The 26,134-nt window shown below is 35.8% G+C and overlaps 2 protein-coding genes across 8 annotated transcripts in view; both read right to left on the bottom strand.

The window, feature by feature from the left end:
- LOC128011356 (eukaryotic translation initiation factor 4 gamma 3) overlaps positions 1-6,399 on the bottom strand; it is a 45,349-nt gene extending 38,950 nt beyond the window's left edge. For 6 of the 7 annotated variants that reach the window (XM_052593665.1, XM_052593666.1, XM_052593667.1 and 3 more), the window contains exon 1: positions 5,782-6,399. In XM_052593665.1, coding sequence (XP_052449625.1) covers positions 5,782-5,939 — 158 coding nt within the window. In that variant the 5' untranslated portion in view covers positions 5,940-6,399. Of the gene's footprint in view, positions 1-2,848; positions 3,621-5,781 lie in introns of those variants that run through there. The other variant, XM_052593672.1, reaches the window with a different exon arrangement.
- A 1,504-nt stretch (positions 6,400-7,903) lies between these two features.
- LOC128012021 (putative beta-lactamase-like 1) lies at positions 7,904-12,877 on the bottom strand. The gene is made up of 7 exons (XM_052594931.1): positions 12,711-12,877; positions 12,185-12,323; positions 11,477-11,586; positions 11,223-11,380; positions 9,980-10,218; positions 9,372-9,477; positions 7,904-9,211 (listed from the first exon to the last, which is right to left on the bottom strand). Exons 2-7 carry the CDS (start codon positions 12,288-12,290, stop codon positions 8,236-8,238), a joined length of 1,695 nt encoding a protein of 564 aa, XP_052450891.1. The 5' UTR covers positions 12,291-12,323; positions 12,711-12,877; the 3' UTR covers positions 7,904-8,235.
- Between the last annotated feature and the right edge of the window lie 13,257 nt (positions 12,878-26,134).

Raw genomic sequence — 26,134 nt, 5'->3', positions numbered from 1 at the left:
AGGAAACTGTTCAAGTACAGAGATTTCAGAAAGAAAAGCTGACAGAATAAAGCAGATCACATTTATCCACATGCAAATTAGCTTGTTTTACCTGTTCTGCAGATATATACAAATCATTCTCTCATTTTTATTTCTACTGGGCCAGATGGTCAGACTTGTACATGTCTTGCCAATATTTCGACTAGTCCAATTAAAAAAAAAAAAAAAAATTATAATAATAATAATAATTATATATATATATATATATATATATATATATATATATATATATATATATATATATATATATATATATATATATATATATATATATATATATATATATAGCTAGCAACACACTACTATTTTAAGTGATAGTTAATAATGATATTTCTTTGTAGATTATCTAACAACTTGGAAAACAGACAAAACAGAAAAGGTAAGAAGCATTATTAGGGGAAAGGGCATACTGATAAAACAGGCGCAGACCTGTAACAGAACTAACTTTACCCTGCGCTGACAAATATTTTTGTAAAAAAAAAAAAAGGCTAATTAATCTAAATAAAGTTTCGATTTCGGCCTCCAACGATTATGAGAATACAGTATCGTGATAAAATAGATATTAAACGAATAAACGCAAGATAAAACAAACTTTATTCCATCCCCTTTCCAGCATTGCACTTCTGTTCCTCTATAGAAGCCCAATTTCACATGCAAATCAGTAAAATCAAGTTTTCGTGACTTTAGCAAAATGGGATGTGGTTGATTTATTAAAGTTGATTTGATTAGGTTTTTTAAAGCACAGAAGATAACTTGCGCTGTTCCTCAGGAGTTGGACTGAGGAGTTGTATGGAGTCGGAACAGAACACGGACATGTTAAGTCAACTGTTAGCATAAAGTGCGCGCCTAAACAGTCAAATACGTGCACAATTTTGTCAAAATGTGGTACCTGTGGCTTGATTCCCATGATCGATATGGTTTAGTACAGTACAGTATGGTACGGAATTATGTACATTTCCACTGTCAGAAGTTTCTTCCACTTCCGCTTCCACTGGGGTACCTAGCACAGCAAAGGGTACCAGTAGGGTGGAGCTAAACTCACTGCAGAACGAATGATTAGTTGACTAGGATCATTACTTCTGCATGATAACAAGGGGATAAATCAAAGCTTCTCTTTCACTTGTTCCACTCAGCTGTGAGTGTTGGGCTTATTTACATCAGAGTGCGCAAATGCAAAAAATATATAACAGTGTATTTTATCATTTTATATTTTCACTCAGACAATAGCCGTTTCTCAATATAAGTTCTTGTCTGTTCTTGTGGACTTGGGAAACGTCATCGGCCAAAAACTGCGTAATTTTATAAATATTACTGTTATTGTGTCAAGAAATGTAGAGGTTTTTTGGACAAGAATGTAATTGTTTAAAACTCAAATCTGTGGTTTATTTATAAAGATAGCGCCTATTGGAAAATTTGCTATGCCGATTTCGGAGCTCTAGGCGATCACCGGGCGCTCAGTGTTCTTGTATCCGGCCGAGAGCAGCCTCGGCTCGGCCAGTCCTTCTGACATTTGTTGCTGGCTCTGGTGTCTCTGTAGTGATTAAACATGAGATACAATTTGTTTTGGGTAGGCTAAATTTAACAGGCATTCGTGGTCTCATGAATCTATTATTTGTTCCTGGTCATATTGTTTTGGCTGAGCTCAAAGTTAATATATTTAATTTTAACTCTACCTTAGTACAGCACTGACTTTGTAGAATGCATTCGACTGAACTATTTGCTTTTGTCTATATTTCCTTATACAAACCTCTTATACTTGTACTTAATACTTTTATAATGGCTATTATTGTTCATTAAAACTTACATTTAACATAAAGAGGCAGAGCTGTGCTTATTGTCGCGGTTCATTGTAGGTCGCTACTTTCCAGCATACACCATGCCTACCAAGTAATAAGGGTACTTTTGGCAGTGGAAACGCAAGCCTTTTTTAAAATGATTTTATAATCAAGTTTTTTATTACTGACATTTTACATTTACATTTGTATTATTTTCAATAATTTTGAGGACTCTTTTTGTTTTTGAAGATGCAGATACCATATAGCAACCTCATTTACAGAAAATAACTATTTTGCTATCTTTAAACAAATCACTCATATAGGGTTTTGGTAATATGGCCCAGTCATAATCAGACACAAGGGTGAGTAATTAATGACAGAATTTTTATTTTTGGTTGAACGATCACTAACCAAACAAAAGGTTAGAGATCGTTCAACCAAGGACCTACAGAAATCGTTCTAATTTTATTTTGCGCTTTAAAAAAACTCATATTATTAATGTTGAAAACAGTTTTGCTACTCTATACTTTTGTTGGTGAAAACCATAACGTTTTGACTCCATTTTCTGTAATTTAATGAATACTTGCCAAATAACAGTATTCACTTAAAAAAAAAAAAAAATCTTACAGACCCCAAAATTTTGAACAATATTCCATGTGTTTATCACTTTCAACATTCTATATGATATCCAGCACAAATTATCAATGCAGATAGATAACGTTCACCTTGGAATGTTTATTTAAATATGCTGATTAATTAAAATATGCTTCGATATGCTAAATATATACATTTTATTAGCACGCAAAATCATTTTTACTATGATTTGATCTATGTTTATGATTTAAACAACTATTGATTTTTACATTTACACATTCCTGTTGCTCAAACATTAGATCATGGTACTAGCAACACCAAGGTCACGGGTCTGATTGATACATAAAGAAAGCATGAACTAACGAAATATTTAAACAACAATATTCAGTACATCACATAAATACTAATATTTAAATTTGCAAGGCTTAAAAAACACCTACACAATCAGCAAACATAATGACGATGCAGTTCCATCACACTGGCCCTGTGAAACCCTCACTGTCAAGCCCTTCTCTCTTTTCCACATGTGTCTTTAAAAAGAAGTGAACATTCTGAAAGAAACTCGTGTGTTGCTCATGTTGCAGTTATTTTTCTGTTCCTCTATAAGCTAGCATGAGGTCCGACACAGGGGCTGAGTGCCACAAACTTGAATTCACATTGATGTCAAGACATGCTTGCTCCCAACAGCATTAACAACCTCTAGCTACACCAGAAAAAAAGAAGCAAACTTTACAAACCAACGGTCCTCAAAACTCCTACATCTATCAACCACACTTCACATGACTACACAAAGTGTCTTTTGAAGGATGGAGCCGTACTGTGCGATTCCTCAAAGAAAACAGGTTCTCACACAAGTGAAAATCCTCAACTGTTGCAACAAGGTTGTCCTACACAAGAAGCTGATTGTGTAGATCTGGAGCACAGAGGATGGAGATGCGTCTTCCATCTCCAGCCCCGCAGCAGAGCCGTGCCGCCTCAGTTCTGTCTGTACAACCAGGCTATTGTTAAGAGGGCGGGGAAACCCTTCCTCCTCCACTGCACCACAGGCACATACACACCGAGAGAGTTCAAACAGAGATAATGTACACTTTACTGTAACCAGGGTAAAACAACAGCTGTTAGTTACTCATTTGAACTTTCCCTTGGCGCCCTGCCATGAAACTTTCCCAGTAATCTCAAGCTCCAAAACCACGTCACCCTTTCACAGCCACAGCTTCGACTGGTTTGTAGGTTACAGATTTATTTTTAGTTCTACAGTCTCTTTTACGAAGATATACATTTGCAATGACACAGCAGTCACAGTGATTTGTTTTCTCTGCATTTCAAAATGATCCTCACTTGCTTTAAACATTCTTAAAGTTTCTTCTGCTACGAAGTGCATTATGGTATAAATACACCTCCTGCTAAAAATCAGAGCGTTACATGAAGGACATCAAATCCGAATATAAACCAATATGTTATCTTATATCTCATGCAAGAGTGTAAAGCAGATGATTCTCAGCTAGGAAATGTCTGCAAGTAGATTTCCTGTCAATGAACAAGTACATGAATCTAATCCATTGGGGATACATTTTTTTACATAGCCAAAAAAGGAAACAGAAAGCATTAACTGTAAATGCGTTTGGGGGAATCTCCCACCATCACGGTCTCAGACTGTTTTATTATTATGAATTGTTGGGACTGTTTCCCCATGTACACATAGTCTAATGTAATCTTTAGCCCTGTTATCTTAACTCCAAAAAAAAAACAATTAAGACAGATTTAAGTGACTCGTTGCAAATGCCAAACCAACAGGTCATGATATTTACTTGCTTATGATGACAAGTGGGCGTTACAGCAGAAGTCAGATATACAAAAACTGCCCTGTAAACCCACACAGTCAAACAGCAGGTTGTTTGTCCAGCAACCAAGAGGCTGACGGAGGGACACGGACAGTTACAACAAAAGGGCGTTAAGCTTTAGAGCCATAAAGAAATATCAACAAGACATCGAGGGCAAGCAAAAGTATGACCGTTTTTCTCTATGGGAAAACATATAGCCTGAGCAGTGTTAAGTCCACCCTACCTAACTATAAGAAAGAGAAATAAACGGTATATGTGGGTAGCATTTACCTTACCAAGATGTGAAACAATCTTAAAGGAATAGTTCAACAACAACAACAAAAAATAATTCTGTCATCATTTACTCACCTTTAAATTATTCCAAACCTGTCTTTCTTCTGCTGAACACAAAGAATGTTTTTTGAGGAATGCTGGTAACCAAACGGTTGACGGCAGCTATTGACTTCCACAGTATTTTAATTTTGAATACCTTCAAAGTAAATGATGACAGAATTAGAATTAGAATTATTGTTGGGTGAAAATCCTTTGAAGTCATTTTTTAGGCACTTGTCAAGTTTAAGATTTCGGGACATTTTGCTTACAGAAAATGTCTTCATTCAGACCAAAGGAAAAACAGAATAAACATTTAGGTATACACTACACATTTGATCCACATTGCCCTATACGCATAACATTATGCATTAAATAAAAAAAATCTATATTTATAGAGTACATATATCAATCATCGAATTTATATAACATAAAAAAACAGGAAACGTATTTTTTTTCCAGAATTTTGGCAGCGTTGATAGGATTTATTTATTTTTAAGTGATAAGAGATACCTAACAAATCCTGGCATTAATTTGTTGCCTCATCTGTTTAATAACACAACATTTCAGAAAACATGTTAAGCAAAACATGTACTGTCATAACAATACACTGTAATCAATCACAAAGGTAAGTATGGTGCTATCTAATTCTCCCTGTTCACCTGTGGTGCAGTGGCTTAAAGCAAATGCAGTGAATGGACAGACGCGGTCATTCTGACTAACATTTCTAGCGTGAATCGCAGTGGAAATTCAGTCACTTGTTTATAACAACATAAAGAGTGAGTTATACAAATATCATTTAAATGCGCTCTCTTATTTTTCAAGCGAAACAGAAAAGGAGTGCTAGCTTTAGCACAGTCAAACTGGATCAGCCCAAACCGGATGCGGGATGACAGATCGGCTTTAGAAAGCCACATAAACACTGTTTCTACACTAACGTGCTAGCACCACCATGTTCAAGAAACAAAACCTGACTTAAGCCACAACCAAACCAAATCAAAGCCGGTATTAGCCGATAACGTACACAGTACAACACACTCCAGCGCTGTCAAAACCTGCCCCGCCTGCCTAGACAGCAGATTTGGGCATTATATACACCTTCAATCGAATGCCTATGATATTAAAAAAAGCTATCCAGGTAACGTCAGGCGGCTCACTAGGCTCTAAAACACAAACACATATACAGATTTGTAATGAAGCGAGATGCTTTCAGAGAAGGATACTGTGTCTGCGGCTGTTGAGGCACCGGTGTCCCCTGCGGTAGCGGCAATGGGGTCAGGGTGGCCCGCAGCTGACTCGAGGGTGACGGTCCGGGTCCGGTTCCAGGTCCAGCGGCGGCAGCGGCGGCTGGTTTTGGCACCGCTTTCGGCGGCAAACTCATCGCAAATAAAAAACAAAATAAAACAAACGCACGGCTTTACAGATATTTACAATAATAAATTAGCTAGTGGCTAAACTGTCCACGTAAGAAAAACTATTGCTGGCGAGTTACGTAAACACCGGGCCTTTTAGGAGCAGGTTGCCGGTGTCTGAGCGGATAGAAAAGCTTGAGCTAACAGGCTACCTAGCTTATTGATAGAGTAGCAGGCTAAACTTAGCCAGCTAGCGCTTATTGTGGTTTATCTTCATTGCTGAAGGTTGGGGGGCTGTTCCCCCTCCCCGGCCGGGGTTTCCGAGGATCTAGTTGGCCTCTTTTTGCCAGGGCGATCTTGACAGGCGAGCCCCCTTTGGAAAATGAAGAACACTTTGTTTACAACTGCTCTTTGACGAGAGTATCTCCACGGAGTGTGATGATTCCGTTCAACATGGCGCTGTGGCCGCCTCCAGCAGTCCTACAGGACAGACCTTTCGTTTTACTTCGGGTGTTTTCGTGACATTTCGGCGAGTGGAATTTGCAACGAGTGTATACGGAAGTACGGAATGCGCTTTCCGGAACTCATAACCTACTTGGATGTTATCCAAGGATATAATAATAAACGCTGTAAAGACAGCCAAAAAGAATAGCATAAAAAATAAAATAAAAATAAAAATGACATCGTTGTATATGTACATATATGCAAACCTTTTCGTATTTATGGTTCGAACCCGATTTGTGATGATACAGTGACATCTTGCGTCCACAGCTGGACACGCAGTCTCTATATAGACAGTATAATTTTTATAATGTAGTAGTAATAATTTATAAATTAATAATGCTCTCTTGTGACCAAGCTCATGCTTTCAACACAATTGTATTTATAAAAGGAATAGCCTGATTGACTCCATAGAGAAAGTGAGCTCAATCACAATCAGTTAGTAGCCTATTTATTAGTATGAATTTATTAATGTTAAAGCCATGCTTTACTTTTGTCAAATCTTACATGGAGCATGCAATTGCTGTAGGATTCCAGAGTCAAGATGTAAAAAAACATTCAATTAACATCCTAAAAGATGAACGCTTTATGCATAAAAAAATAAATAAATAAATAACAATAACAAAAAACACATTCTCAGTCTAAAGTGTTTGTGTCTTTTCAGTTTATGGTTACTTGTGAACTTTCCTCTAACAAATTGATTTTTCAGGATTTGTAGGTTAACAGTGATGTACAGCTTGATTTTGCCAGTTGTCAGTATCCTCAATACTTGTTTCCCAAGAAACAACAGGGCATTGACAGCGGATTACAGCTAGTGTTTATCTCAGCAAGACCATATGTTGGCTCAAATGCCTTTGATGGACTTTGTGAGAACAAATACATTTATTTTTAATTGGTAAGTCACAAATAATTTATATCCAGTTTTTCTACATTGTACGGTGTATTTGTAAAAGTATATAAATTTAGAAAAATAACATTTACATTATTGATAAAAATAAAGATGCTAAAATGAGGCCTGTTCACACCAAGAACGATAACTATAAAGAAAAATATAACAGTAACTGTATTAGCATCCACATCAACTCACTTTAACACTCTATTAATCACACACTGTAGTTTTGCTATCTGGACCTTTAAATTCTATAGAGTCAGATGGGTTCTGATTGTTTGTGAACGTTTTTAGCGTTTTTTTAATTGTTCTGAATGTGATTCAAATGATATTGTGTCTGTGTCAATATCATTTTATTTGTGTAACGGATTTCCCTTTTCTCATTCAATTAAATTGAACTAAAACCTTTATAGTTATCATCCTTGATGTGAATGGGCCTTTACACTGGTTTGCATTCAAAGACAAATAAAATGTTTAGAAAAAAAAAATATTAGTATTAGAGCTGAAATATGCTTTTAACTACCTCTAACTGAACTCCGCAATGTGCGGATCAAGGTTACACAAAATGGGGTGCTTTGGAAACTGATACACAGGTGCAAATGCTTAGGGAAGGCACACACGTTACTTTGAAATAAGACACACAGTTCAAGCTTCTTCGAAACACACATAAATGAACGTCCGTTGTCCATTGTGTATAGATATTCCTCTGAAGAAAGGGAAAACAACAGCAGGAGATACTATACATAAAAATTACCATTTTCAAAATGGTCAAAATAAAGAGAAGAAAAGGTATTCTAAATATACATTCAGCATCTCGACCCAAAAGTTTATTAAAATGTGTACAATCATAGGTTGAAGTTCCTCAGAATTTGACACTTTCATCCTAAAGAGCACCTTTTAGCTTATTAACTCAAAAGCATGATCAAATGATTTCTTCAACCACTGAAAATTGGTTTGCGAGGTATCCGTGTGACTTTATAAGTGTTTAACCCTGGGACATCAAATCCTGGTGAGAGCCCCTTTTTATTAAAGATGTAAAAGTTGAAAAGCTGCCCATCCTGAGATTCAAGAGACACCCAAGCAGCGTTAAGTTTGAGCTGACATGGGTACTCCTTCTCAAACACCACCCTGAAGACCCTATCCTGCAGATAACTGAGTTTCAAACTTCTATACTTCATGGGAACCATCGTGTCTACTTGAGGTCCAAACTGCTCCAGAGAAAGCACTCCAACTGCATCTGCTTTGATCTCATAGAACGTTATGTTGCTATAAGTAAAGTAACCTATGTAGGGATCAGGGTCCGGAGTAGGATTGAAAACACGAGGTGCATCTCTGAAGGCACTTTCCATGGCGGGGATGAGTGAACTGTAGACTTTAGCCACCAGATCCTCATCTTCAGGTTTGGTTCCAGCCATTAGGATGACCAACCCCAGCTTCAAGCGAGGTACGAGGGAGATTGAGGCTGAATAACCATCCAGATCTCCATCTTTGCGGATTATGTCATAGCCCAACTGTTCATTGACCTCCCACGGTGTGCCAGTTTGTTCAGCAAAGTAGCTATTTTCACAGCGAAACAGAGAAGTTAGCATGGTTTTGAGAGTCTCAGGTTGGAGAACTGGATGGTATGCCCCCAGAAGCATCATTACTAGTTTGGCTAAGTCTGCAGGTGTGGAGTACATTTGCCCTGATGGTCTATACCAGCCAAGGTCATAGAGGGGTGCGGGGTAGCCGCTTGAGTAAACACCTATCGCCATCCGTTTCTTTATTTGAGAGGTGATTTCAAATCCAGTGTCCTCCATTCTCAGTGGCTGCAGGATATTTTCAGACACCCATTGCTGATAATCCATCCCTGCTACCTTCTCTGCCATCACGTGGGCCAGCAGGGAGAAGGCCAGGTTGCTGTAGTGGCATCTGAGGACAGCAGAGGACTAGAATTACTTCCTCTAGGGAGAAGCCACAAGTGCATTCATTGCATCTGCTGTCATTAATTATTTACACCTCCTCTCATTCATAAAACATCCTTTCAACACAAGTTTGAAGAGAGAACTATACTATCTTTGTACTAGCTTACTTTGTTCCAGGATCAGCCACGAGAACATCATCTTGTAATAAATCCACAGCAGCCTGAGTGTTGCCTTTCCACAGTAAAGTAGTTGCCCGGAGCCGCCTGGGTAAACCTATAATTAATAATGAATCCAAAATATACAGTTTTAAAATTATATATATGTATATATGTGACTCAAATAAAAAAATAAAACTATAAAGCTGCCATTTTGAATGCTACACCATTACTATAATGTGCATTATAAAAAAAAAAAAAATTATATATATATACTCTTTCCATTCTAAATTTCCTGTCTTAAACTTGAAATCACAATTTCTGAACACAATACCAGTATAATCAGCACCACTATTTCTGGCACATTATATAAACATCAGCGTGGGGTGAGCTGAGTACAGTGTGTTAGGCCATTCCTCCAGGTCTAATCATACACTAGAGGCAAAACCAATTAGTCATGTTAGGCAACAGAGCTGATTAGGGTAGCCATGGAAATTCTCAGCCTAAAAACATCTGATCTGATTACAGGTTTCACCTTCTTTATTTTTACAGCACTAATCGTATAGATGCTAATCATCAGCTATTATCTAAACAGCACCTTGAGATACTGTGGTCCTCACCTGACAGCTGACTGGCCATCCTTCTCAGGGTAACTGAGGAGACGTGGACTTGAGCCTCTCTAGTGCTCACGCCGTCAGAGGTGGCCTTCAAGTCATGATTCCTTCTTTTCTCTAGAGGGTTTTTTATGGTAAAGTTCTTAACATATTTCCCCAGGGGGTCATCCAAGGAACTCACTTTTCCATCCTCCCAAAGTTTGTAGAGCATCAAGGTGGGGAAGATTTTAGACAGGCTTGCAATTCTTTGGAGGTATAATCATAACAAACAACAAAGAATCACATTACGAAAGGAGCCTAGTTTATAATGTAAATTTGTATATCTACTGTATATGTGAATTCTAAATCAACTTTTTGATTAAATTTGTTGTCACCAAATGTATTCATCTCTCATAAATTGCGGAACTCAAATACATTAACTCACTAAAATATGTTCTAAGAATTAAAAAAAAAAAATTCCCATTAAGTTTTGAAAACATTTTTTGTATTTATGTATGTAAACTTTTTTTTTCTAACATTATGTGAACATTAGAGAAAAAATTAAGGTAACATTAATTCCATGTTATCATTTCGCAAACAATATGGGGAAGTTAGTTTGTAATGTCCTCTGAACCATCTAAGTTTGAACGTTTACTAAAATATTTCATAAAATTATTTCATGTAAATAAAATAAAAAATGTTTATTTAAATAATGTTTGCTAAGTGTTTGAGAATGTTATTATTAATGACTAAATAACTTTCAACAAACTCTCTATTATCATTGCTTGAAAAAGGTTTGTTCATAACTTTGAGATAACCTTGCCAGAGCGTTGCCAGTTCTAAGAAGGTTCTCAATTAGCATTAAAGATATTTAAACAACAGTTTTTCTCACTTATGTTTTGTTGGTGATGCTTGGGGAAATTTCGCCCCTGTGCAATTGCTTAGATTCCTTTTGAAATGAACATTTATGGAATAACTGTAAATATGACCTTGCTATTAAATGTGTAATTTAACTCTTGTAGTTACTTAAACATTTTATGTGCATGTAGGTTGCCAAATCAGGCCAACTGCATCAGTATAAAAGCAGAACAAGTCTGCGCTGTGGACGTGGCAACACTGATATAAACTGATCATATAGTCTATGTAAAAAGAATACATAGTTGAATTATGCCTTGTCATTTAAACTTTAATTAATCATGAAACACCCCTATGCCAGAGAAAGTGGAGAATAATCATCAAATCATAAGTGTGCAAAGCAATTTTAACCCACCTGTAAATTGTGTGTTCATTTACTGGTGAAGATGTGGGGTCACTTCCATTCCTTCTGCCAAATTTACCATTCCACAATACAGAATCATTAAATATTACAATGGCAGAGATGGCCGGCAGTTTTGTTGCGTCAATGCTGGTCCTCAAAATTGCATCCACCTGGAGTAAATCATATTTGTTATAACAGTTATCAAACTTATTTTTCTAGTCAGGAATCCAGAGCAAAAGAACTCGTAAATGCCTTGGCGGTCTGACCTTGTCCAAAGCTTGCATGAGGACAGGTATCGGGTGCTCCAACGGCACAGGCTCAGGGAAAAGTGGGCACATCTTCTCCTCTTTCACTTCTTTTGCATAACTTTTATCCACTGCAAAGTAAAAAAGATTACATGTTAGCTGTGACGAATATGTAAACATATAATACTCTAAGTGTGACTAGCATTCATTTGTAAACACAACAATTATAAACTATTTTGTGTTAAAGGCAGCACAAAACATTGGGGCCGTACATAAAAGAACGTGTTAATGCCTGAATCATGCATATGTAATTTATCATTATATAATATAGTGCATTTGACATGAAATGGAGCATGGGGGCGAGTGTTTGGTCTATAATCATGTATTTTAGACTAAGTTGTTTTTCCCTTCCCCCCAGTTATAATCAGGCTTTACAGCATGCAGTAATCTACAAGCCACTATGTCGAGCTCTGGGTAATCCATAGACTCCTGAAAACCATTAATTAAGCACAAGGAGATCGAAAAGTCAAAATGGAAGGATGTTCCCTTAAGCAGTAAATGCTGTCAGGGATTTCTAACCATTAGGTAAAAAAAGAACAAGATTTTCTATTTTTGTGAGAAAAAATGTCTCTTTTATTCAAAATAAGTATTTGTCATCCATTTATTGAAGTTTGATGGATTTTCCCCCAGTCTTTTTATTGTACAGTAGCTATTTGGATTTTCATTTACCTGGTTTTGCTTTGGGAAGTCTGTACTGCCAAATAAAACAGCCCGTCATTACAAAGGAGAGAAGCAGAAAGAAGACCATTCCTAATTTTGTCCATTTCACTTTCATCTTTGCAGTCGGGTGGTCTTCTTCTCTGGGAGGCTTAATGAGAAAGAAGAGTTTCACAGACACAAACTTCTGAATATTATATATATATATATATATATATATATATATATATATATATATATATATATATATATATATAGAGAGAGAGAGAGAGAGAGAGAGAGAGAGAGAGAGAGAGAGAGAGAGAGAGAGAGAGAGAGAGAGAGAGAGAGAGATAGGTTAGTTGCATCACACATATTGCATATATGTAACGTATTTTTTATCTTTAACAAGAATCATAAGAAATAAGTTCCACTGATTACCGTAATATTTTTTGTAAGCATGATTTAAAAAATAAACAGCATTGTGTACTGCTCATGATATTATTTCCACTGTATTTAATACTGTATGGTATAATATTCTCAGGATAAATGATCTTACCACAGGGTTTCCTCCTTTAAGACAAATTCAGAGTTCCGTTTGATCCGGCCACAACTGTTAGGTCTATCCATGCAAGAGGCTTGTTTGAAAAAAAACATTCAAAGTGGAATTCCACATAAGCTGCTAAAATACAGACATAACCAGAGCTTACTAGCCACTCACCAGCCATGCTTTAATCTTAACAATAAACCGAGCACTGACTTCTCAGCATCCTCTCGGCCAACTGCAGGCCTGCACGTCATAATCTGAAGATATCCGTCTTAACAGTCTCACTCCTGATCTTTACACATCCATTCTGTTCATTTAGGTTTATGTATATACATATACATATGTATATATATATATATATATATATATATATATATATATATATATATATATATATATATATATATATATATATATATATATATATATATATTTTTTATCTCATAACTTTTCTATTTTTAAACTTTTGAACTTTACCAATCCCTTATATTAATTCAGCTTTTGACATACAGCCGAGTATGGTGCTTAGGGTCATTGTCTTGTTGGAAGGTGAACCTTCAGCCCAGTCTGAGGTCCTGAGCACTCTGGAGAAAGTTTTCGTCCAGGATATACCTGTACTTGGCCGCATTCATCTTTCCCTCGATTGCAACCAGTCGTCCTGTCCCTGCTGCTGAAAACCCCCCACAGCATGATGCTGCCACCATCATGCTTCACTGTTGGGACTGTATTGGACAGGTGATGGGCAGTGCCTGGTTTTCTCCACACTAGAGCTGTAGTCAAGTCCGGCTTTGTCGAGTCCAAGTCAAGTCCAAGTCCAGGACTAGTCGAGACCGAGTCAAGACCGAGTCCAAAGAGGTTCGAGTCCAAGTCAAGTCCAAGTCCAAAAGTTTCGAGTCCAAGTCCAAGACCGAGTCCAAATGAAAGAAAAAAGGGTCCTCTTCAAGACCACATACTTAACTACTGATAATGTTTGTGATGCGAGAGAAAGCATATCTCCTATTCCAAGAAAATCATTTTACATTATTATTTGTAATGATCAAAAAGCATGTGCAAAGTAACAACTCTGTAGGACAGGGGTCTCCAAACTACATCCTGGATGGCCAATGTCCTGAAAAGTTTAGCTCCAACTGGCCTTAAAACACCTGGAAGATTAGTGTGTCTAGTAAGAGCTTGATTAGGTTCAAGTGTGTATAATTAGGGTTAAAGCTAACAGGGGCGTTAAACAAGATCCTGGGCCCTATGCATAGGCAGTCCTGATGGGCCCCCATGGCCCCCACCCATGAAAATATCCAGGTAAAAAATATATATTTCAGATTCATAGTTTTCAAGGGCCCTCTCTTCCTTTGGGGCCTTGCTAATGAGTACTGGTTTTACCCCCAGTCCGACCCTGGGAGCTAAACTTGGATAAACAAACAAAGTTTGGAACTGTAAGGTCAAATAATTTTTATGTACTTTATTTTTTGTTGACATTATATCTGTGGTCAAAAATGTATATGACTATGCCTAATTGGCACAGTGCACAGACACACGCAAATCGACTACTCCAGCATGCATTAACCATAATGCATACAAAGTGTTTGCAAGTACGACGTGAATTTTAGAATTACAATATTGCGTGGAGCTGTTACTATATGACCTTATCTATGTTGCATGTAAAAAATAAAATATGTAATGTAATAATTAGGGTTGTGCCTGAAGCCGAATACCTTATTCGGAATGGCACGGATAATGGCTTAAAAACGAATAACGCTCAAGGAATAATTCTGCCTGAATACTCGGCTAAAGCTGACAGAGTCTGGTGTTTGCTAGATAACAGGTGAGCCAGGGCATCAGCGCCAGAAGTGAATGAATGTAAACTTTATGAGTGAAAAGAGAGCAAATCAAACACCGCATTGTTGTCGCCTCTCTGTTTATCTCTCAGAAATCAGAGCATTGCAAGAGTAATTTTACCTATAATAATACATCATAGCTACACGTTTTATTATTTGTATATATTTAAAAGGCAAATATTGAAAGCTTAGGCTACCATATGATACGAATGATTGGAATAAGCACAGCGCGCTCACCGATCAAACAGCCGCGCTGCGCGTCTCAGTCTCTCAAAAACCAAATCAGTTCTCTCTCAAGAGTAGGCTAATGATCAGCTTAGATACGGATACATTGTCTACTTGTCCTACATGTTTGCATCTTTACCTTTTGCTGGTTTGCGCGGAACACACACATCTGTTTAGTGAAGTTCATTAACATTAAGACTCGCTCAAAGTGTTCTGCGTAATGAGAATGTGTGCATTGAATGGATTCAGTCGTGTTCAAATGATCACTAAACGTTTGTCATGACATCTCTCTGCTTGCATGATAAATATTATTTTAGAAATTAATAGTTATTTCAGTTTAACACGACATACTTCAGTGATAACTACAATATAAAAAATATAAAAAGTCATAACAGTCTTATCAAGTAACTGAACGATGTTGTATCCGAATGCAGATAGGAAAAATTCTGTGATTGTTACAGATACAAATACTGGCTGTTACATGAAAATGTAAATATGTAATGTCATATATAAAATGTACATATGTAATTGTTGCATAAGGCTATACATTAATACGCGTTTATTGATAAAAAAGGCTATCTAGGTGTAGACGTAAATAAAACACAATCTAACAGGTAGAAAATTAAAATATAGCTGCAAGCAGCGATGGCGGGCTCAAGCCACCAATGCCATCACCACCCCGGTGGCATCAGGTAAACTGTGCCCAGCGGGCACATGCATTCACAATATCCCTCTGGCAGTGAGGTTTTAAAGGACAGAGGGGAGCGTAGAGGGGAGCCTGCATTTGCAGTGGCTGGGCCACGACTCTGGAATACCCTGCCTTTAGAGATCAGACTGGCCCCTTCCTTGTCTATTTTTAAATCTTTGCTAAAAACTTTTTTATTTTCCTTAGTGTACTGACTACTGTGTTATGCTACATTTTGAAATGGGTGGTTTTAAATTTTTTGTCTGGTCTATTTTTATGTATGTGTAATATTCTTGCTCTTATGTTAAAGCACTTTGGTCAGCCAGGAGGCTGTTGTAAATGCGCTATACAAATAAATTGAACTTGAACTTGAACTTGAACTTGATATGGCAGTTAAAGGGTTAATCCGAATCATCTAGACTTTAAAATCACATTCACAGAACAATATATATATATATATATATATATATAACTTTAGTAACACTTTACAATAAGATTTCATTTATAAACATTATGTTAACATGAACAATATTTATATAGCATTCATTCATGTCAGTTAATATTCCAAACTTAAACATTAAAACATTGTTTTATTGTGATTTTTTTCCAAGCACATTTTACCAATTCCAAACCATATCAATCTTAATAACTACCATTATTTTTTATTTAATCATTTATGAGTGCTATACAATAGTCCAGGAAAGCTGGAAGAGAAAAACAGGTCAAGAAGAACTGACAAAAGAATTGCAAAAGAATTAGGAATTAATGTGAAGATGAATTTTTACTCAATTCTGCAAGACAGACTTTCAGGAAAGGAGGTGGAATAAAAATGAGCTCCTAAATCTTAATCCCGGATTCTGGAAGATATATTCCTCAAACCATCAAACAAGAGGAGGTGGTGCTGGTCCTTCACGAGTCACTCTAATCTGTTCATTAAGCCTATATATAAAGTCTTAATATATAGTATTTCACAATACTTCATGGTATTCTAATTAAATATTTTTTTTGGAATCTTAGATCTCTCAGAACCTGACAAATTGTAATTCTGAGACTCCAGGAAAGTGGCAGTTGAAATGTTGGCGCTGGAGACTAAATGCTCACTGATAGTTTCACACCTAATTCACTTAAAACACACACAAACACACACACACAGTGACAGAGGGACAGAGTGACATCAGATGTATGTTTTTTAATTTTCTGTCATCCATATAATGTTGTATAGTCATGAAACTATGCATATTTCCTCAGAATGACTTGTCTTCTATGTGTACATTTTTTTGAAGTGTTTAGAAGCTGCACTTTTTTTTACTGGTTCCTTTTTTACTATTATTTAAAAAAATCACCACGACAAAACCATTCAAGCTATCCAAAATTCATTCACACCTGTTCTGTAAGATTAATTCTTTAAACAGTGGTAAAAGAGGATGTGGTGCTGAATCTTCAATAGTCACTTAAAACGTATCTGTCCATAAAGCCTATTAAGAATTATTCTTAATATACAGTTCACAATACTTCAGCTTGTTATTCTAATTAAGTGAGGGTCATTTTATCAGTAAAATTCCTAAAATACATATTATTTTATTTGAAAGATTTCTATAAATTATTTAAATCATACTCGTTTCTCCAATAATTATTTAAAAGTAATCCTATAGCTCCCTCTGGTGGCCATTATAGGTACTAAGAATTGCAAGCTTGATTTATAAGTTATGATAGTTTTAATTTTATGCTGGCTCTTGAAAATGATAAAGCTATGAAACTTACTGTGCTTCCTTCAAATGAGGACTTCTACTTATATAAAAAATTATGAAGAGTTAGAATGAAAAATTTTAAAGATATAGTAAAATAACTATTGTATTTTTTATGTTACTTTAATAAATCTCTATGGCAACACCATTTAAGCTATCCTAAACCCATTCACAATTTAACATCTCAGTATATTGGCATCATGTTGAAAAAGGAGTATGGAGTAGTATGAGGAGGAGTATGAATTCATTTACAGGCTGATTTTATCATAAATCCACAATAAAATTTCTGAGTTCTGTATCAATCTGTGTTGTTGTTGTTTGTTTATTTTTATCTTTTATTTTTCATAGGAAGATAACTGACCCTTTACTCTCCTTTTTAATAAATGTGCTTATAAACCAAGGACAAGCTATTTATAGCTGTATTTATAAACTGCTTACTACTGACTATTAATATTGGGACAAGGCTTTATAAAGCATGAACTGACTATTTACTAATGAGTGCAGTTATTATAAAGTGTTATCAATGAATTTGCTAATGTTAACAAATTAGACATTATTTTACAGTGTTATCAAATCCTTAAATGACTCATAAGCATTTGTGAAAGTTCTGCTTGCATTACAGCTTAGTATTGATCTGTGAGCTGAGCAGATTTACTGTTACATCTATGAGATTATGTAAATTCAAATAAATATAATGTCACAGGATGTCAAAGGTCAGTATCAAATGAGTTTGAAATTATTATTTGCAGCACAAATAAGTTTTTTTTAGGATTTTTAAAAATCCCTAAAACTGTCAGAAAAAGGTTAAGGCCTAAGCTATTTCTATGTGAGTGGCTAAATTTATTTTGGTTTTTATAATTGTAATACACAAACTATGAAATTATACAAAATGTATAAAAAGGTAAATAAATAAATACGCACACATTAAAAAAGCAGCCAAGTCGAATGAGTTTCCTTTTTTATATAGATTAAAATTGAAGACAGAAGCAAGTGGTAAATGTGGTCACTTTAATATTCAAATCCAGTAGATCCAGTTTATGTTCACGTGGCTGTTTTCGTTTATATTCGCCAAGCTATTATGTATTTTGAAATAATCTTGTCCGTGATGTGTTCGTTCGTACGACGAAAGACAGAATCCTGCAGCTCGAGAGAGAAATGTTATTCTGCCAGTCGCGCTTTCAAATAGTCTTGCACACTTAAACAGGTCACAAACACCTGCATTTAGCTCTTGTAGTGTTACAATGGGTTTATTGTGTGCATTTGTGGTAATATTTTATTTAAAAAAGCTCTTAAACAAGAATAAATTCGTTTGTTTTGAGCTCGACACTGTACGCGCTGATCGGAGCGGTGATTTCAGATAGGCAGCCGCAAATAATTCATTTTCACACAAACAGTTCAAAAACATCTGAATTTAGCTCTTGGTGTGTTCTAATTGGTTGATTGTGTGATATCGCTGTAATAATTTATTTTTAAAAGCTTTAAAACAGGAATAAATTCGTTTTCTCTGAGCTCTTTACTCCAGACGCTCGTGATCACAGCAGTGATTCATCTCTCCTATTTCTCACGTATCTCTGGCCAGAAATAATTTATCCATGAGCCCTGGACCGGTAATAATCAGATATGTTGGTTTAGCTTGTCAGTGTGAATTAAATCTAAGTATTTATTTGTATTTTTAACCGATTTAAAAGTGAAAGTAAAAGTCCGGGAATTGAACCTGTAGGGGCGCAATTTCTCTCAGACAATGGAAGTCTGAAGCACATATACTCAAACAGAGGGACAGAGTGAGATGAGATGTCTGACAGTTTTTTAATTTTCTGTTATCCATACAGTGTTGTAAAGTCGTTAAACTATGCATATTTCCTCAGAATGACTTTTTCATCTGTATGAAAAAATTCTTTGACGTGTTTGGAAGCTGCAATTTAAAAATACAATAATGATTCCCTTTGTAAGGTCATTTAAAAAAAATCACCACGGCAAAACCATTCAAGCTATCCAAAATCCATTCACAATTTAAGTTCCTATCAGAAATACTGATGTGTGTTCAGAGTTTTGTGAAATTCTAAGTATGTTATTTGCCTGAAAATCACCTGAGAAGTATTCCAGTTTGACATGTTGCCACGCCAACAATTTTTTAGATATCGATATCCCCCTTGCAGATTTATATCGGCTGTGTTTTAACATTATTCTGATGAAGTTTGAAGCAAATCGAGTAATAATAAGATGCTGAATTCAAATCATTTTGAAAATGACACACTTCCTTCTGCCAGTTGGTGGCGCTATAACTTTGACTCCTAATAGTCACATATATGCGATCGACATCATACAACGAATAATCTGATGAAGTTTGATTAAAATCAGGAAATGTATGTGGACGGTATTAGACACTTCCTGTTTCTCATTTCTCGCCATAATTTCAACGCCTCGCCACAAGCAAACCGTTCGAGATATCAAAAATCCCCTGGCAATTTTTCATCCCCAGTGTCTTGAGATCATGTTGACCGAGTTTGGCGGCAATCGAGAAAAAATCCTATGACAAGTATTTCAAATTCCAGAGCATGCGCTTTTTACATAACTCTAAATAGCTGACTTCCTGATGGGCGGAGCCTATGACATGCAATACGAAAGTTGTTTGGCACGATGAGATCTATATGTGTACTGAGTTTCATATGAATATGTGCAAGTATGTGTGAGCTATACATCAACATTTCTGACTGTGTTCCAGGGGGCGCCGTAGAGCCCCTGTGCCACGCCCGGGTCCCAGCCTCTGCAGGCTCCTAAAGGCCACAGATTCCAAAGTGTGCGCAAATTTTCAAGAGTTTTTGAGTATGTTAAGGACCCCAAAAGCCCCCACAACTTTGACGAAAAATTTGAATACTAAACCCTAAATAGCCAACTTCCTGTTGGGCGGAGCCTATGATATGCAATACAAAAGTTGTTTGGATTGATGAGATTTATATGTGTACCGAGTTTCATACGTCCACGAGCAAGAATGTATGATATATGGCCCTCCATATTCCAGGGGGCGCTGTAGAGCCCCTGTGCCACGCCCGTGTATCAGTCTCTGCCCGGCCCTAATGGCCGCAGGTTCCAATCTGTGTGCCAATTTTCAAGACTTTTTAAGCACGTTAAGGGCCCCAAAAGCCCCCGAGACGTTGGAAAAAAATAATAATAATAATAATAATAATAATAATAATAATAATAAATATAGCTGCAAGCAGCGATGGCGGGCTCAAGCCACCAATGCCATAACCCCCCCGTGGCATCAGGTAAACTGTGCCCAGCGGGCACATGCATTCACAATATCCCTCTGGCAGTGAGGTTTTAAAGGATACGGCAGTTAAAGGGTTAATCCGAATCATCTAGACTTTAAAATCACATTCACAGAACAATATATATATATAACTTTAATAACACTGTAGAATAAGATTTCATTTATAAACATTATGTTAACATGAACAATATTTATAAAGCATTCATTCATGTCAGTTAATATTCCAAACTTAAACATGAAAACATTGTTTTATTGTGATTTTTTTCCAAGTATATTTTACCAATTCCAAACCATATCAATCTTAATAACTACCATTATTTTTTATTTAATCATTTATGAGTGCTATACAATAGTCTAGGAAAGCTGGACGAGAAAAACTCCTTATATTCATGTGTGCAGAATTATTAGGCTTGTTTTCTTTTACAGATGAAATGCGTAAACTGTAAGGTCGAAAATTATGAAATACCCATGAGAAATATCAAACACAAATGCAATACAGAAATGGATAAGTTAAGACTTGACCATTGTACAAAAAATGCTGACTGGGTCATGAGGTCAGAAAAGAAGAAGAAAAAAACAGGTCAAGAAGAACTGACAAAAAGAATTGCAAAATAATAAGGAATTAATGTGAAGATAAATTTTTAGTCAATTCTGCAAGACAGACTTTCAGGAAAGGAGGTGGAATAAAAATGAGCTCCTAAATCTTAATCCTGGATTCTGGAAGATATATTCCTCAAACCATCGGACAAGAGGAGGTGGTGCTGGTCCTTCACGAGTCACTCTAATCTGTTCATAAAGCCTATATATAAAGACTTAATATATAGTATTTCACAATACTTCATGGTATTCTAATTAAATACATTTTTGGAATCTTAGATCTCTCAGAACCTGACACCGAGTAATTCTGAGACTCCAGGTAAGTGGCAGTTCTGTAAAATGTTGGCGCTGGAGACTAAATGCACCCTGATAGTTTCACACCTAATTCACTTAACACACACACAAACACACACACACACACACACAGACACACTACCCACAGTGACAGAGGGACAGAGTGACATCAGATGTATGATAGTTTTTTAATTTTCTATCATCCATATAGTGTTGTATAGTCATGAAACTATGCATATTTCCTCAGAATGACTTGTCTTCTATGTGTACATTTTTTTGAAGTGTTTAGAAGCTGCACTTTAAAAAAATATAAGACATTTACTGGTTACTTTTTTACTGTTATTTCAAAAAATCACCACGACAAAACCATTCAAGCTATCCAAAATTCATTTGCATCTGTTCTGTAAGATAAATTCTTTAAACAGTGGTAAAAGAGGATGTGGTGCTGATCCTTCAAGAGTAACTCAAAACATGTCTATCCATAAAGCCTATAAAGAATTATTCTTAATATACAGTTCACAATACTTCAGCTTGTTATTCTAATTAAGTCAGAGTCATTTTATCAGTAAAATACATAAAATTCATATTATTTTTCTTTGAAAGATTTCTATAAATGATTTAAATCATACTTGTTTCTACAATAATTATTTAAAAGTTATCCTATAGTTCCATCTGGTGGCCATTATTGGTACTAAGAATTGCAAGCTTGATTTATAAGTTATGATAGTTTTAATTTTATGCTGGCTCTTGAAAATGATAAAGCTATGAAACTTACTGTGCTTCCTTCAAATGATGACTTCTACCTATATAAAAAATTATGAAGAGTTTGGAATGAAAAAATTTAAAGATATAGTAAAATAACTATTGTATTTTTTTATGTTACTTTAATAAATCGCTATGGCCACACCATTTAAGGTATCCTAAACCCATTCGCAATTTAACATTTTCAGTATATTGGCTTCATGTTAAAAAAAAGTTTGGTGTGAACTACTTGTGTCTTCTTGGAGGAGTATGAATTAATTTACAGGCTGATTTTATCATAAATCCACAATAGAATTTCTGAGCTCTGTATCAATCTGTGTTGTTGTTTGTTTATTTTTATTTTTTTATTTTTCATAGGAAGATAACTGACCCTTTACTCTCCTTTTTAATAAATGTGCTTATAAACCAAAAACAAGCTATTTATAGCTGTATTTATAAACTGCTTACTACTGACTATTAATATTGGGACAAGGCTTTATAAAGCATGAACTGACTATTTACTTTTTGAGTTTGAAATTATTATTTGCAGCACAAATAAGGTTTTTTGGGATTTTTAAAAATCCCTAAAACTGTCAGAAAAGGATAAGGCCTAAGATTTCTATGTGAGTGGCTAAATTTATTTGTTTTTATAACTATAATGCATAAACTATGAAATTATACAAAATGTATAAAAAAGTACAACAGTTATTGTTTTCCAATGTTTTTTATTTATTTATTTATTTTTTTTTTTTTTGGATTTACATTTAAAAAAATTAGCCTACTGGAATCATTCTAAACAGCTTGACTAAAACCTGTTAATATTTATTATAGACCACTGTAACTGTGTATAATCTAACAAACAAGTTTATTTTGAAAATAAAAGTGTGTACACCAGATAAATTGGACGATAAAGAAATTGCTAACAATAGTATAATAGAGCATGTTTTATGTTTTTAGGCGTTTAGATGCAGAAATTGACAAATCAAATGTAAAATAAAATGTAATTGATTTAATTAAATATAGATTAATTATTGTTAGAGCAAAATAATAAATTAATAAATAAATTAATACGTACACACATTAAAAAAGCAGCCAAGATGAATGAATTTCATTTTTTATATAGATTAAAATTGAAGACAGAAGCAGCTGGTATATGCGGTCACTTAATATTAAAATCCAGTAGATCCATTTCAGATATATTTCTCAACAGTTTATGTTCACGTGGCTGTTGTCGTTTATGGTCGCCAAGCTATTATGTATTTTGAAATAATCTTGTCCGTGATGTGTTCGTTCGTACGACGAAAGGCAGAATCCTGCAGCTCGAGAGATGTGTTATTCTGCCAGTCGCGCTTTCAAATAGTCTTGCACACTTAAACGGGTCACAAACACCTGCATTTAGCTCTTGTAGTGTTACAATGGGATATTGTGTGCATTTGTGGTAATATTTTATTTAAAAAAGCTCTTAAACAAGAATAAATTCGTTTGTTTTGAGCTCGACACTGTACGCGCTGATCGGAGGCGGTGATTTCAGATAGGCAGCCGCAAATAATTCATTTTCACACAAACAGTTCAAAAACATCTGAATTTAGCTCTTGGTGTGTTCTAATTGGTTGATTGTGTGATATCGCTGTAATAATTTATTTTTAAAAGCTTTAAAACAGGAATAAATTAGTTTTTTTCTGAGCTCTTTACTCCAGACGCTCGTGATCACAGCGGTGATTCATCTCTCCTATTTCTCACGTATCTCTGGCCAGAAATAATTTATCCATGAGCCCTGAACTGGTAATAATCAGATATGTTGGTTTGGCTTGTCAGTGTGAATTAAATCTAAGTATTTATTTGTATTTTTAACCGATTTAAAAGTGAAAGTAAAAGTCCGGGAATTGAACCTGTAGGGGCGCTATTTCTCTCAGACAATGGAAGTCTGAAGCACATATACTCAAACAGAGGGACAGAGTGAGATGAGATGTCTGACAGTTTTTTAATTTTCTGTTATCCATACAGTGTTGTAAAGTCGTGAAACTATCCATATTTACTCAGAATGACTTTTTTTCTGTAAGAAAAAAAGGTTTTGAAGTGTTTGGAATTTAAAAATGCAGGAAAATTAATAATTCAATTTTTACTGTCATTTAAAAAAATCACCACGACAGCACCGTTTAAGCTATCCAAAATCCATTGGCAATTTAAGTTGTTTAAAATGTTTTGGCATCATGTAGACAAAGTTTGGTGTGTATAGTGTTACTCTCCTCTGAGCAGTATGCATTAATTCACAGCTAAATGTAAAAAAAAATCCACATTCTAATCAAAATAGCTGACTTCCTGTTGATCGTAGCTGATGACTGTGAATTAGAAAGTTGTCCGTCTTGATAAGAAAAATTTTTGTACCGAGTTTGGTGTCTGTAGCTAAAACTAACCCCGCCACTTTTGACAAAAGGTGGCGCTATAGAGTGCCTCTTCCACGCCCTCTTATGAACTTTTGCCAGTGTCTAGTTATCATAATTACTGATATGTGTTCTGAGTTTGATGAAATTCTAAGCATGTTATATGCCTCAAAATCACCTGAGAAGTATTCCAGTTTAACATGTTGCCACGGCAACAATATTTTTAGATATCAATATCCCCCCAGCAGATTTATATCGGCTGTGTTTTAACATTATTCTGATGAAGTTTGAAGCAAATCGAGTAAAAATAAGATGCTGAATTCAAAGCATTTTGAAAATGACACACTTCCTGCTGCCAGTTGGTGGCGCTATAACTTTGACTCCTAATAGTCACATATATGCGATCGACATCATACAACGAATAATCTGATGCAGTTTGATTAAAATCAGGAAATGTATGTGGATGGTATTAGACACTTCCTGTTTCTCATTTCTCGCCATAATTTCAACACCTCGCCACGAGCAAACCGTTCGAGATATCAAAAATCCCCTGGCAATTTTTCATCCCCAATGCCTTGAGATCATGTTGACCGAATTTGGTGGCAATCGGCAAAAAAACCTATGACAAGTATTTCAAATTCCAGAGCATGCGCTTTTTACATAACTCTAAATAGCTGACTTCCTGTTGGGCGGAGCCGAATGACATGCAGTACGAAAGTTGTTCAGCACGATGAGATCTATATGTGTACTGAGTTTCATATTAATACGAGCAAGTATGTGTGAGCTATACATCAACATTTATGACTGTGTTCCAGGGGGCGCCATAGAGCCCCTGTGCCACGCCCGGGTCCCAGCCTCTGCAGGCTCCTAAAGGCCACAGATTCCAAAGTGTGCGCAAATTTTCAAGAGTTTTTGAGTATGTTAAGGACCCCAAAAGCCCCCACAACTTTGACGAAAAATATGAATACTAAACCCTAAATATCCAACTTCCTGTTGGGCGGAGCCTATGACATGCAGTACAAAAGTTGTTTGGTTTGATGAGATCTACATGTGTACCGAGTTTCGTGTGTCTACGTGCAAGTATGTATGATATATGGCCCTCAGTATTCCAGGGGGCGCTGTAGAGCCCCTGTGCCACGCCCGTGTATCAGTCTCTGCCCGGCCCTAATGGCCGCAGGTTCCAATGTGTGTGCCAATTTTCAAGACTTTTTAAGCATGTTAAGGGCCCCAAAAGCCCCCGAAACCTTGAAGAAAAATAATAATAATAACAAAATATAGCTGCAAGCAGCGATGGCGGGCTCAAGCCACCAATGCCATCGCCACCCCGGTGGCATCAGGTAAACTGTGCCCAGTGGGCACATGCATTCACAATATCCCTCTGGCAGTGAGGTTTTAAAGGATATGGCAGTTAAAGGGTTAATCCGAATCATCTAGACTTTAAAATCACATTCACAGAACAATATATATATATATATATATATATATATATATATATATATATATATATATATATACATATATTTAGTAACACTTTACAATAAGATTTCATTTATAAACATTATGTTAACATGAACAATATTTATATAGCATTCATTCATGTCAGTTAATATTCCAAACTTAAACATTAAAACATTGTTTTATTGTGATTTTTTTCCAAGCACATTTTAC

Source organism: Carassius gibelio, chromosome B23, assembly GCF_023724105.1.
Source record: "Carassius gibelio isolate Cgi1373 ecotype wild population from Czech Republic chromosome B23, carGib1.2-hapl.c, whole genome shotgun sequence".
Classification (NCBI taxonomy): Eukaryota; Metazoa; Chordata; class Actinopteri; order Cypriniformes; family Cyprinidae; genus Carassius; species Carassius gibelio.
Note: the sequence above shows the minus strand (reverse complement) of the source record. Positions and strands in the feature narration are given on the sequence as shown.